Source organism: Protopterus annectens, chromosome 4.part1 (assembly GCF_019279795.1).
Source record: "Protopterus annectens isolate FY-2018-M chromosome 4.part1, PAN1.0, whole genome shotgun sequence".
In the NCBI taxonomy this organism is placed as follows: Eukaryota; Metazoa; Chordata; order Ceratodontiformes; family Protopteridae; genus Protopterus; species Protopterus annectens.
The window spans coordinates 977,678,470-977,692,505 of NC_056734.1; the positions used below are offsets into that span (position 1 = coordinate 977,678,470).

The 14,036-nt window shown below is 39.3% G+C and overlaps 1 protein-coding gene across 2 annotated transcripts in view; it reads left to right on the plus strand.

Annotated features, from left to right (window-relative positions):
• Positions 1 to 13,492, plus strand: part of PDE6D (phosphodiesterase 6D) — a 1,464,541-nt gene extending 1,451,049 nt beyond the window's left edge. Inside the window, exon 5 of one of the 2 annotated variants that reach the window (XM_044070682.1) lies at positions 12,589 to 13,492. In XM_044070682.1, coding sequence (XP_043926617.1) covers positions 12,589 to 12,709 — 121 coding nt within the window. In that variant the 3' untranslated portion in view covers positions 12,710 to 13,492. The remainder of the gene's footprint in view (positions 1 to 12,588) is intronic. The other variant, XM_044070684.1, reaches the window with a different exon arrangement.
• Positions 13,493 to 14,036: the final 544 nt, after the last annotated feature.

The following is a 14,036-nucleotide window of genomic DNA, read 5'->3' on the forward strand; positions in this document are numbered from 1 at the left end:
TGTTTCTGTATTTTTAGCATTTTTAGGTTTAATATAACATTTATAAGAAACCGTTACATTACATCTACTCCAACCTACTTGAATCGTGTCATTCTTAAAAAAGCATACAATTTCTGTTTGTGTAACAGGTAGGAACAATGCAATTTTGTCTCTAGATTTTACAGGTATAGTCTCAAAAATCAAGTTTTCCCAGGTCTCATTGACCCCTAGGGGGACAGCAGCCATCAATAACCCCCTGTATGCTGTTGGTATAGCTGTGCAAATCCAACAATTTGAAATATTAAAAGTCTCAGCATACACATATTTGATTGCTTGGTAAGTGTTAAAGTCCGGATGCCAGTCTATGAGTGTTGAATCACGTTTGTTCAGTCTAGCTGGTGTGGCTGAAGAAAAGAAAGGCCACAGCAAAAGCCACAGCAAAAAGAACATTGTCACTAATGCAGTTATTAAGATGATTATGCAACACTGCTGAAGTCGTTCAGCATTTCTATTATCTCTGGGTCTTGTCATTCTACTGCTGCTGTGTGTTAGCAAGAGTTTTATCAAGTTCAAAGTTTTTGACTAGTTTACAGTGTGTCAAATGAATCCAAGATGAACGTTCTGCAATTTTGACTGCTGTGGGCATGCTCAGCAGTACTTGATACGGACCTTCCCACTTTGGTGTCGTCCAATTCTTCTTTTTGATTGTCTTCACCCAGACCCAAGTGCCTGGGGCTACTGTTACTTCGGATGGTTTGGTTTGGTCTTTATCTGAAGCAGAATTAAACTGTAAAAGATGTTTGTTATTCAGCATATTCCTCATATACTCTGCAAGTGTCTAATCTGCTTCCTGGTCTGCAGGCATGAGAGGTTTCCACTGAGGTATATAATAAGCTCTTCCGAAAATCTTTTCGAAAGGTGTCAGTCCTTTTGCATTCGGAACAGTTCTCATGCTCAACAGTGCCAGGGGCAAACAGTACACCCAGTTCTTCTGTGTATCAACCATGAGTTTTTAAGCTTATTCTTTAAAACTCCATTGTGCCTCTCTACTAACCCTGCAGATTGAGGGTGATACGCACAGTGATGTTTTAAAGAAATCCCAAAATACCGGCTCAACTGCTGTATAGTTTGGTTAAAGAAATGTGTACCATTGTCACTGTAGATCCTTTCTGGTATGCCAAATCTAGGAATAATTTCTTTGACTAGGGTCTTTGCAACAATGGCTGCATCTGGTTTACTAGTCGGAAAGGCCTCCACCCATTTGTTGAACATATCCACAATGACAAGGCAGTACTTTTTATTTTCACATTTGCTCAACTCTATGAAATCCATACAGATAGTATGAAACGGATACGGTGGTGTAGGGAAACTCCCTTGCTTAGGCTTTAACGCCCCTTGTACATGATGTTTATTACAAGTGTGACATGACAGGCAAAATTATTTAGTGTAGTTTGTAAACCCGTACGTAGCGAATACCTGATTCACTAACTGTACCATCCCCCCCTGTTCAGACATGGCTCTGCCCATGGCTCAACAAAGCTGCATATCTAAATAAATTAGACGGCAATATCAGTTTTCCCTCTTTGGAGATGTGCAGCCCTTCCTTGAGAATTGCTCCTCGTTTTTTCCATTTTTGTTTTTCAGCTTGTGTAGTAAGTGTCTGCATTGTTTTCAACATTTCTAAGTCTAAAATCTCAGAAGATTGTAATTCCTCGTTCAAAAGAAATGCTTCTGAGGCTGCTTGCTTTGCAGCTGTGTCAGCTCTCGCATTGCCTTTTGAAATCCTATCTTGTTGTTTTGTATGAGCTATGCATTTACAAATAGCTACTTTCTGAGGCAACTGAATAGAATCTAACAAATCTAAAATAAACTGTGCATGGTTAATCGGTTTGCCAGTAGATGTCACCATTCCTCGATTCTTCCACTGTTGTGCAAAAACATGTACAGTAGAAAAAGCATACTGGCTGTCTGTAAAAATGTTTACGCTTTTCTTTGCTAAGGTACATGCCCGTGTCAAGGCAATCAACTCTGCTGCTTGTGCAGATAAGTTATGTGGTAAAGGTTTCGCTTCTACAATCTCAGTATCAGAAACTACTGCATAACCTGTTAGGTTCTGTCCTGGAGGACTCCTTTTGCTTGAGCCATCCACGTAATATGTCACCTCGGCATCATCCAAGGGAACATCCGTGAGGTCTTTTCTAGGCAGTGTCTTTTGCTCAATTACCTGCAGGCAGTTATGGGGTGTGCCATCCACAGGAGTTGGGAGCAAGGTAGACGGATTCAAAGTAGTACATCATTCAATTGTCATGTGAGGTTGGCTCAGCAATATAGTCATACAAGAAAGATGCCTAGCAGGGGAAAGATATGCTACTTTTTCTTGCAGTAAAATAATTGCGACTGCATGAGGCACTCTCAATGTGAGAGGGTGGAATAACACTACTGAAGCTGAAGCCTACACTGCCATTGCAGCTGCAACTACTGCTTGTACACAGTGGGGTAGAGACCGCGCCACTGGGTCCAGTTGTGATGAATAATAAGCAATGGGGCATTGTTTGTCCCCATGCTGTTGAGTCAATACTGATGTCATATAACCTTGCTTGCATTCTACAGTTTGGAAAAAACATTTGTGATAATTTGGTAATCCTAAAACTAATTATGATGCTATCAATTGCTTCAGTTTACAGAAAGTTAATTCTGCTTCTGGTGTCCACTGTATTAAATCTTGTGCTGCCATAGACTTCCTAAAAATCAGGTCAGTTAAAGGTGCAGATTCCAAAGCATAGTTTGGGATCCAGCTTCGACAAACATTAGTCGTACCCAGGAAGGACATCATTTCCTTCTTGGTTGTGGGTTTAGGTGCTTGTAAGATCGCTACTTTTCTGTCCTCATCTAATGTTCTGCCATCTTTGGATATTACATATCCAAGGTATTTCATTTGTTTTCTCCAAAGCTGCAATTTATTTTTGCTTACTTTGTGTCCTTTAACTGCTAGGAATTTTAATAATGCTATAGTATCTTCCTTACAATCTCGCTGGGTAGGGGTGGCCAGCAGGATGTCATCAACTTAAAGTAAAATTTGACTACCTCTCGGTGGGATAAATCCCGCTAAATTACTTGCCATCTCTTGTGAGAATATCATTGGGCTTTCACTATAGCCCTGTGGTAGTCTTGTATATGTATACCGCTTCCCCTGAAATGTAAATGCAAACCAATACTGGCTGTCAGGGTGTATCAATATCTTAAAGAATGCGTTGCTGATATCTACCACAGAAAAATACTTCTGTTGTGGTTTTAAATCATTCAACAAGGTATGTGGATCTGGCACCGTGGGTGCTCTTGGTAGTACTGCGTCATTTACAGCTTGTAAATCTTGGACCATACGCCATTCTTCGTTTGCTTTTCTAACTGGGAATAAGGGTGTGTTACATGGCGAATCGGGAGATTCCACCAGTATTCCCTTCTTAAGCAAAGCTGCTGTGATTGGTTTAATACCTGCCTCTGCATCTTTTCTCAAGGGGTACTGTCTCTTTTGTGGTCTAAATGCTGACTTTGGCGTGATAGTAACTGATCCTGCTGTGCGAATAAGTCCTACGTCTGACTTTCCTGTTGACCAGAGAGTTTCTGGTATGTCTAACAAAGCTTTTTCTTCCTCTTCTAATAAGAGGGCTTCTCAGCTGTCTTTGCTGGACTCAAGTGTACAGCTGGATGTGTTTGTGTTATCCAGTTCAGTTTCTGTCTTTGTATTCCCTGTTCTGACAGTTCTGATTCGGTCTGTTTTTCCCATTTTGTGATTTTTTTTCTCCTAGGTTTACCCATTTTAAATCTTTCTCTTTAGTTAAACTAACATGCAGTAATAGATGCAATTTGTAAAGTGAAAAGAACTCCTGGGGTAATGAACAGCTAACTACACTGTTCCCTTTCGTGTCCCAGTACAAATTACACAGTACTAATCTGTTTGCATGATTTCTAAACAATTCTTGTTCATATTCTTTGTCAGGTCCTGGTGTATTACAATAATACAGAGTACAGTGCAACAGGTGTTGTACGTCAATACAAAGGGAGGGGAACTTACTGATAGCTACATTCATTAACTCTTCAGTTACTGCTCCAGGGCCAGTTGTAACCAAGTCCTGGCTGTACCAGTAAAATGTCGCACCTTCCATTTGCACTGCAAAGGTATTAGTTTGTCGCTGTGCTTCCATACCCTGCATGGTTGGAACTACTGCTATGCCTAATAGTTGCATAAGATCTCTGCCCAAAATGTTCACTGGGCATTTTGCAGAAACAACAATTTTGCTTTTCTGGGTTAACCCTGAAACAGGATCTGTTATTGTAATGTTATGGGAGAGAGGCTCCCGATACAGCTGTCCATTAGCTGCCTTTACTAGTATAAAGTCATGTGATTATGAATTTTCTGGTAGTTTGGAGGGGTGTACCAGGGTTCGTGATGCCCCTGAATCGCATAAAAATTTGACTTCTCTCCCTTCTACCAGGAGTGTCACTTCTGGTTTTGTGTCAGCTAAATAGAGCTCTAAGCTCAGTAAGGCTAGGTCTAATATTTCGTTTTCTTCATTATCGGTAGCTTCCTGCACTTCCTCTATTATCACATTCTCTGTTCTTTCTATCACATTGTCATTTGTCTTTTCTCTATTATTCCTATCTAGTGATTCCTGACTTTCATATAGTCAGTCCTCACCTTCATCATTTTTGTCTTCCACTGCTGCCTTCTTATTTTTCTTGCAATCCCTTGCCAAGTGTCCCTTTTTCCCGCATTTGAAGCACTCACCTCTTTTCTTTCTCCCTTCAAAGTCCTCTGATCGCTGATCAGATTGTTTGTTTCCCTGGGCATTCTTTTTGTCCTTTTGTCCGGACTGTACTAAATAAACTTCTCCATCTTCCACAGCAAATACTTGGGCTTTCTTTTTCTTTTTGTTATTAAAATGCCTTTCGGCATGTCTAGCATATTCAAGCAGTGATTGTAATCTGCTTGTACAATGATCTACCATATGTTTAGTAATGAAACTACTTATGGGTGCAATACTGCCTTTCAAAAATGCATTCTTTAACTGCTGCTCATATGGGAAATCTTGTGTCTGGTCTTCAGGTACCTGTATTCCACAGTGGTTGTTAAAACATTCTAATAATCTGGCAAAATATCTATCAACAGTTTCACTTTCTTGTTGGATGCATTGATTAATGCAAGTCCAGTCTGCTCCAGGCTTCCATTTCTCAGAAATTCGGTCTGTCAGACCTATCACTCTGTTGTCTAGTTCTGCTCTGCTATGTGGGAGGGGCCTAAGTGCAGTATCACGGTTCATAGGTTGGTACTAGGCTATCAGCCCTAGGGCCTATACAAGCCTAGCCATAACAATTCCCTGGCTATTTCTTCCCACACTATTTACTTCCCTGGACCCCTGTCTAGCAGGGTGACTGACGTGATCCCCAGGGTGAATTTCCTTTCTCCCATCCAATCGTCAAGGTTCTTTTTGAAGAGGACCAAAGAGGCACTCTGCTTGACATGTATAGGCAATCTATTCCAGAGTCTGGGGAGTCTCTGGGTCAGGAACCTATCCCTCCAGCATGTTTTGTTTATTGTGATGACAAGGTTTAGATCCCTGGAGCGTGTGGCTCTGAGGGATTGGGATTTCTTTAAGTGTAGCATGTCCAACATCTCTGGGTTTGACATGGCCTTGTATGTTAAGCAAAGATTGCCTCTGAGTAGACGATATGCGACAGAGTATAGCTGGAGTTTTTAAGGCGGTCAGCATAGGGCATCTGCTTTAGGCCTGTGATTCTTTTAGTGAGGTATTTCTGTGGCCTTTCCAGTTGTTGCAGATGTCTTGAGAGGTACATACCAAACGGGGCATTGTATTCTATAATGGGTCTAATGAGGGATGAGTACAGTGGGACAATGACCTCCTTTTTTCTGGATGAAAAGCCCTTAGTGATGAGGTGTGCCACATAGAAGGATTTCCTGACTGTTGTGGCAATGTGGTTATCGAAGGTGAGACCACTGTCCACCTGTGTCCCTAAGTCTCTTATCAAACTTTCGGTGTTTAGTGTACTGCCACCTATATGGTAATTCACGAATACATGTTTTTTCCCAAAGGGGATAACTATACATTTCTTGGCATTGAGCCTGAGCCCATGGCTCTGGCACCAAGCATCTGTTTCTGTAAGGCACTTTTGTAGAGTATCCACATCATTTGGGGATTCAATAATGGCTCCCAGTTTGCAGTCATCTGCAAACTTTGTTATCCAGAGTCCCTTAGTGTTGGCCTGTACTTCAGAGAAGTAGATGCCAAACAAGAGCGGTCCCAGGACTGAACCCTGAGGTACTCCACTTGTCACTTGTCTGGAGCTGGATTTGGAGTCAGCTACTTTTACAGTGTGGGTTCTATCAGTAAGCCAGTTAGCAACCCATTGGGTGACATAGGAATTAATGCCCAGCTTAGTAAGTTTATCTATGATTCCAGAGTGGGGGGTGGTGTCAAAGGCCTTGGCAAGGTCTAGATAGGCTGTGTGGACCACCTTACCCTTGTCCATGGCTCTGGAGACTGATTCGAAGAAGTCAATCAAGTTCAGGAGACAAGATCGGCCCTTCACAAACCCAAACTGGGTGGGGTCCAGTGTTTGAAGGTTGCCAATGTCTTTGTTTATAAGTTCCATGATAATACGCTCCATGGCCTTGCAGATAAGGTTTGTCAGAGTGATGGGATGGTAGTTTCCGGGATCCAAGGTGGATCCCCCCTTGTGGGCATGAAACCTGAGGTGAGGCTATGATTAAATATGACACTTAGGTGAGGTGCCAGTTCATATTGTAGTTCATGTAGTACACAGCCCGGGATGTCATCTGGTCCCATGGATGCTGTATTCCAGTTGCTACTGATCATGTGCCAATCTGGACCTACTATTTGTCTGACTACTTTTTCTACTTCCTCTCCGTTTAAGTGATAACTTAATCTCATGCCCTGTAAGTCTCCTAAGAACTTTCTAAAATTAACTTTTGGATGGGGAATTCCCTCTGTGGCTTTCCGGATGTCTTCCGGTGTCCACGGTCTGTATACTAAGAGAGTTGGGTCCTGCCCTTCTTGTCCAGCCTGAGGATTTGGTACTTCTATGAGTGGGCATATCTCTTCTTCACTCATAGCCCATGAATTTCCATTCATTTGATATAATTCAGTATCCCCTTTTAAATTATGTGTTCGAGACCTAGTCCCGATAGGATCTCTAACAAATGGTAGAGGTTTTATAGGAATAACTGGATATCATGGAGGTGGGCCAGTTTGCTCTTTTGCTTCATATTCCGGTAAGGGAACTGGTAAGGGAATCAGAACCGGAGGGGGCTATAACTAAGTTATTATCCTCTTTGTCTAGAAACATTGCTTTTGAATTTTTATTCTTTTGTTCTCTTCGGTTTACTTCCTCAATCCACCTGTGTGCCTGAGGAACACCTAATTTACGCTGTTTTTTTAACCCGACTTTTAGAATCAGTTTTTAGCTGTCTAATAAGTTTGATAAGCGAGGATCTTTCTAGTTTCCCATGAAATTCATATTTATTAACCCATTTAGTATAATATCTAATGTTGTTGGCGCGTTGTGATTGTATATATTTTGCATCTTCGGTTAACGGTGGGCTTTGGGGTCTTTTTGTTTTTGTGCACGTATTACCCATTTTGTTCTACCTTTTAAATGTTACGTAACCCTTTTATTTTTAATGTGGTACCACCAAGTGTTTACAGTCCCTTCAGACTACCTGCCTACTTATTCTGTTTCCCTGATCTATGATAAGATAGCAATATTTCTGTCCCTGAATTTTAACAAAATTCTCATAGAATAAATACAATCAAGTCCCTGATCTAAAACAGAAAAAAGTAGATTTACCCTACCTGAGCCTCAGCGATTGGTCACTCACTGTTCAAACAGAACCCGCCTTCAGTCGTAGATCAGAAAAGTGGCTGGCCTCTTTTGCACGACAATTCAGTCGGAGGTCTTTCAATGAAGAAGATCCGATGTGGTATCTTCTCTGCACAGTTTTATGCCACCTGGCCCATCTGATCCCAGGCTAAACGAAGGTTTCCGGTCCGAAGGACCAAAAAATGTCAAAGAAAATACTTTAAAAGACCAAAAGCATAAGGTTCAGTTCAGGTATCTTTATTCTTGCGCAAGGAGACAAAAAATGCAGTTACAGAGTTTGTCTGACTAAAATCAGGAAGTGTCACAATTATTATACCTTTCTTTCAAGACATTGCCCACTACGGCTGACGTAGCAGACCACCAGTTCACAATTCTGTTACTTTACAGATGTTTCTCACATTTCTAGCTGACTCTTCAAAGTTTTAAAAAGATTTTTCAGTAAACAGGATGGCCTTGACGACCACCGGTCAATTATAACTTTCTTGCTATATGATGTTACAAGTCTAGGTACTATGGCTAATTCAAGCACAATGCAAGTACAGATTTCTGAAGCAGTTCATTGTTTTGAGTATCTAACTATCTTGCAGCTTGTGCACTTTTCATCAACACGAACAGAGCTTATTGTCCATAATGAATGGATCTACAGAAATTCTTCTTCTTCTTCATTTAATTTCCTGACCTAGCAGAAAATCACCTGCTTTCCAGTACATTTCCAAAGCATAAACATGTATTTTGCTGTGCTAGCAAACTAGGTCAGAGTGCATCTTGCAATGTCAGAAAGCACAATTTCAGAAAAGCATGTTTTCAGTTTCAAATAGAACTAATGCTGCATATAGAATAAAAACGTGTCAATCTTCCCTTATTTAAAATAAGCATTGCACACATGTTAATACATATTTTTCTAACACTTTGCAAGTGGAGAGAGTATAGCTATTGGCCTATAATTGGAGAATTCAGTTGAGCTGCTTCCTTTGTGAAGTGGGATTACATAGGATATTTTCCAGATGGTGGGAATTTCAGCTTCTACTATGGTTCAATTGATTAGTATTGAGATGGGGTAAGCAATAGCATCAGCTGATTTTTGTAGGTACTCGGCAGGGAGTTGATCAGCAGAAAATGTAGTGGGTTTTAATTTTTTGATCAAGGTACGGATAAGTGAAGTGGCAACTGGTTGGAAGGTGAATGCAAGTAGGTTTCTAGGGGTGCTACTTTCAGGACCAGGGGAGCTAGGAGGTAGTTGGCTAGCTAGGGCTTGAATTGTCTCAGTAAAGAATCAGTTAAAACTGTCAGAAACATCTTCAGGGGTTTTATCAATAGTAGCAGCAGGGACTGGGGTTGAAGTTTGTCCAGGATGTAGTAGATTATTTAAACCTGCCCAAAACGTCTGAGGGTTATTTTGATTTACTGTCTGTAAATTACAGTAGTATTGTTTTTTGTCTTGTAAAATTGATTTTTTGGTTTCATTTCTGGATTGCCTGTATTTAATGTGATCTTGAGGGTCTTTAGAAGAACGCCATAAAGCCCATGCTTTGTTTCTAAGGGTAATTTTGAGTTTAGACTCTTTAGAAAGCCATGGTGCAGTTTTTGCCTTGGTTCTCTTTGAACGAACAGGTACATGCAAATCAAGGATTTCAAGGAATTTGTTGTTAAAGTATGCTACTGCTTCCTCTAAGGGGAGGTGTTTTAGAATAGACCAATTACATGAGTTTAGTTCTTGTTGGAATTTGGCAGGGTCAAAGTTTTTATTGTTTCTAACCTTTCTGAGTGAGGGTTGTTGGGAATTAATGGTTTTATGCTTAATTACATATGTGAGAACGTGATCGCTTAGGCCATCAAGGAGGGTACCAGAGGTGTACAGTTGGGGGTGACTATTTATGAGTACTCAGTCAAGTATGCTTTCTTTTTGGTTGGGTTTACCTATCCTGGTAGGGGTGGATATAATTTGTGTAAATGCATGCAGGTTAATATGGGTGGTTGGGGATTCTGAGGAACAGGTGCCCCAGTCTATGTTAAAGTCTCCAGGTAGTAGGGTTTCTTGCGGGTAGTGACATAATAGCCAGTGAAGGATATCTTCAAGTGTAGATATATTGTTACCTGGGGGAATGTACATACAGATGATATTAATGCATTTATTTTTATTAAGTTGCAATTTGGTGGCAAGAATCTCTGAGTTATTAATCTGAGGTGGTTGTATTACATCTATGGAGACATTCAACTCAGATTTATAGAGTACAGCTACCCCACCCCCTTTCCTTGAAGCAATATCCAGCCTGTGTATGTTGTACCCAGGTGGTAACACTTCATTGTCTTTAGTGTTAGGTTTTAACCAGGTTTCAGATAAACAGAGAATCTCAGGGGAATGGACATCCAGAAGTGCATGCAATTCATGTACCTTGTTATTAATGCTTCTAATATTGAGATGACAGGCTAGGAGAGAGTTAGTTGGCCTATTAATTGTAGGTTTGTAGCTTAGATTGCAAGTAGAGGGGGTATGTGTATCTGAAGTGGGTGGGCCAGGGTTGGGGTGAATATCACCACCAAGTATTAGGTTGAGTCTATACTTGGTGATGAACTTCAGGAATTTGTTTATTAGTTTGTGGTAGTGTTTGGATCTAGAGCTAATGTGCCTGGGGTTGAGATGTTGATAGACTGAACAAGATGTTGGATAGGATCTGGTACTGTAAGTATGGTTGAAGGTGGAAGGATTTACAGCTGGGGTGATAGTATGGCCATTTGGGACCTCAAATCCCGTGAGAAACTGGTTTTCATACAAGGTAAAGAGGTATGGTGCGAACAAGAGGGGTAGTAAAGAGGAGTATATCATTATCTGTGATGTATAAAAGTATAAAAATATCTGTGAAGTATAAAAATATGACAGAAAACCAGAACATTCTGCAAAATCAAGGATAAATGAAAAGCCACTGTAGTACTTGTTTACTTTGGATGGGGGGATACTCTGCTCACTTACACATGCATAACGGCTCCTTGCCTTGCTTGGACACATCCAGAGTCACTACATCGGGGAGTGGGGTGCAACAAGTATGTCACAAAATGTCTCTGGTTAATTGTGATGGCCCTGACACATTTGTCTTACCTCTCAACCTCAGAGCAAGAAATCTGGATAAAGCCATACATAGAAGTGGGACAAAGGCCCATAAATAAGGACAATTTTTAAAATATTGCTCTTATAAACTTAGAAAGGTAATAGAATAGTAGTAGGTCTTGCATTAGTATGAATTTTCTGAAGGGTATGACATCTGAAACTCAAATGTCTGTCATTATTTTCTAACTTCAGTCTTTAATTATTTGTCACTAATTTGTCAGAAAATACAATTTTATGAAAAATGGACCAAAAATGTGATGCAAATATATAAAATATCCACACAATACAGCTGGGAACCTGTCAAAGAAGGGACACTTTTTTAATATTAGTACTGTTAACTTGAGCAGCTGACAAACTAAGAGGATCTACATGCATTTCTGAAATAAAATTAATCTAATAACTCTGATCATTACAGTTATTCATCAATTGTAAACCCTCCATGTTTTCTTCCAAAATTGCCATTTTGCAGATGGATTATTAGGAAAAGAGCAACATTTTGAGCCAAAATCACAGATAGTTGAGAGGTTTGGATATGCCTAATTCTATAAAGCGATTTATTTGCATGTACCTCTCAGCCTCTTAATGCAGGAAATCTGGACAAGGCCAAATATATTGGGGGAACATACAAACGGTACTAAAAATTGCTCTTGTATAAACTTAGATAGTGATATAGAATTAACATGTCTTGCTTTAGCATGCATTTTTCTGAAGGTTATGAAGTCTGAAACTCAATGTCTGTCATTTTTTCGTGACTTCATTCCTCAATGATTTGCTCAGTGTTTTTCCAGATGACCGGACAATTGATTTGATTTCCGGATAGTCCGGAAAAAAATAGGATAGGTGGCAGCGCTAATTTTAAACATTATTAAACAGGCTTTCAGTAATAAACAACTACACAACACGTTTACTAATTAGATTACATTCATATGAAAGTAAAGGCAAATAAAACAATATAAATGATAAGTATGCATTAGTAGATACTGAATGTTGATCATTAGTGGGCTATCAGATCATGTGATTAATGCCTAGAAATTCAAAGAAATTGATTTGAGGGAAGAAACTTGGTAGGGCAGAAAATGCCAGTATTGTTGATAAGAGGTGAGGTATTAAGCATATCTTTCAACTGTCCAGAGTTTTGGTCTGTTCCTCACAAAATGTGTTTTTCTGGCAAATCACTGAGGATCGAAGACACTAAATAATGACAGATATTTCAGTTTCATACTATTCAGAAAATACATACAGAAACAAAGCCTGTTGTTCTACTAACTTTATAAGAGCAGTATTTAAATCCTGTTCCTATTTTTGGGCCTTTGAATCCCATTATTTTAGGCTCTTTCCAGATTTCTTGAACTAAGAGGTTGGCAGGTATACTATAATGTGACTACCATAATATTTTTAATAGAAGTATGGAGATGGGGTTGATCAGTGTCACCAAACTATGCATACAGCTGGGAGATGCTAGAAAAAACTGTACAGGTATTGATAAGACTGGTTGTAAGATATCCTGAAATAAAAAACAATCTCCACTGAGCAGAGAAATACTCATCAGGAAGTCAGACTAAGCATTTGTTTCATTTTTTTTTTCACAGGTATCTTTTGGAGTGGAATGAAGGCGGGAACCACCATTCAAAACTACACAAAAACAAAGAGATTTGGCCCTTCAAGTTGGTTACCCATCAGAAGTCAGAAACCCAGTCATACAAGTCCTGATACGTAAAAGAATAAACTTCAGCTTAGACAAAAAAAAAAGAATGTAAAAACTCACACTTACATCTTTACTCCATGTTTTGTTTCAGGTCAGAATCAGGAGCCAGTCTCTCATAGTTGTCTGTATTACAAAAGATGTTTGGTAGACATTCCATGGCTGCCAGTATATAGTTTACCTTGTTTGTGTTTCTGAGTCACCAGACAAACTGTTACCACATTTATTGATTGCTTAGATAAATTGTACACCATGTATTCTGCTTTATACCCTTGAATCATCTGCTTTGTGATACACTAGTGACTGAACCTGTATATGTTGTCAAAAGTGTTCAGTGATGCATGCAAACCGTGGGGTTGGTATATGGATTTTACAATGTTTCATTAAAGTTAGTTGCTGTTAAAAATGTGTACTGTAGGATCTCACAACATCAGTCTAACCGCAGAAACTAAACACTCTTGTTTTTAAAACTTCCTATAAGCAATGTTGGACTGGTAAGCCCCTCCCACATGCCTTTGTAATGCATCAACACTGATCTGTCATGCCTTATAAGTGTCAGGTGATGTAAGGGGTATCATGTGCTAAGTTGTTCAAAAACAAAAAAACAAAACAAACAAATAAAATAAAATATTTGAAAGAGGGAGCTTTAGAACAGGGAAAGTGTAAATTACATAGGAATAAATGGAAACGCTGGGAACAATGCATGCAGAATAATAATCAGGAAGAGGAGGCATGAGGTTTAGGGAAGGCAGGAATTCAGCAATTTATATAATGTTGAGCTGATGATAATTACAAAACAAGAAAATATATATGATGTATAATGTATGTAAATGGAAAAAATATTAATATAGTTTGTTTTCTTTTCTGTTACTTACATTTGCTTATATCTGAAGTGGTAATTTAATAAAGGTGTTTTAAAAAAGAATAAATAAATACAAATACAATATTTATTATAGTATTTGTCTACCTACAAGTAGGTTGGGGTAAGGCAGTGTTTCACAGCTCTTAAAATTATAAACCAAGACTTTTTTATGTATATGATCTGCACTCTAACCTTATCATTCCATCATTTATATTCAGCTGGACCAGTCTCCTCATCTCTGCAGTGTTTCTTTATTTACTCTAGCTGCAATCTTTTTAATGAAATTGGTATTTCTGTGAGTGCGGTTGCTGGGTGAGTTATATGTGACAGGCATAGATTCTACTTTCAGTTTGTTTAAACACTGTCTATGTGTATGAAGTTGTGGTTATTACTGCTTAGCTGTCACTATGCTTACATTACCATACAGAAACTACTTTTGAAGAGTGAAATGACTTGCTTACACCCTGTTGCAA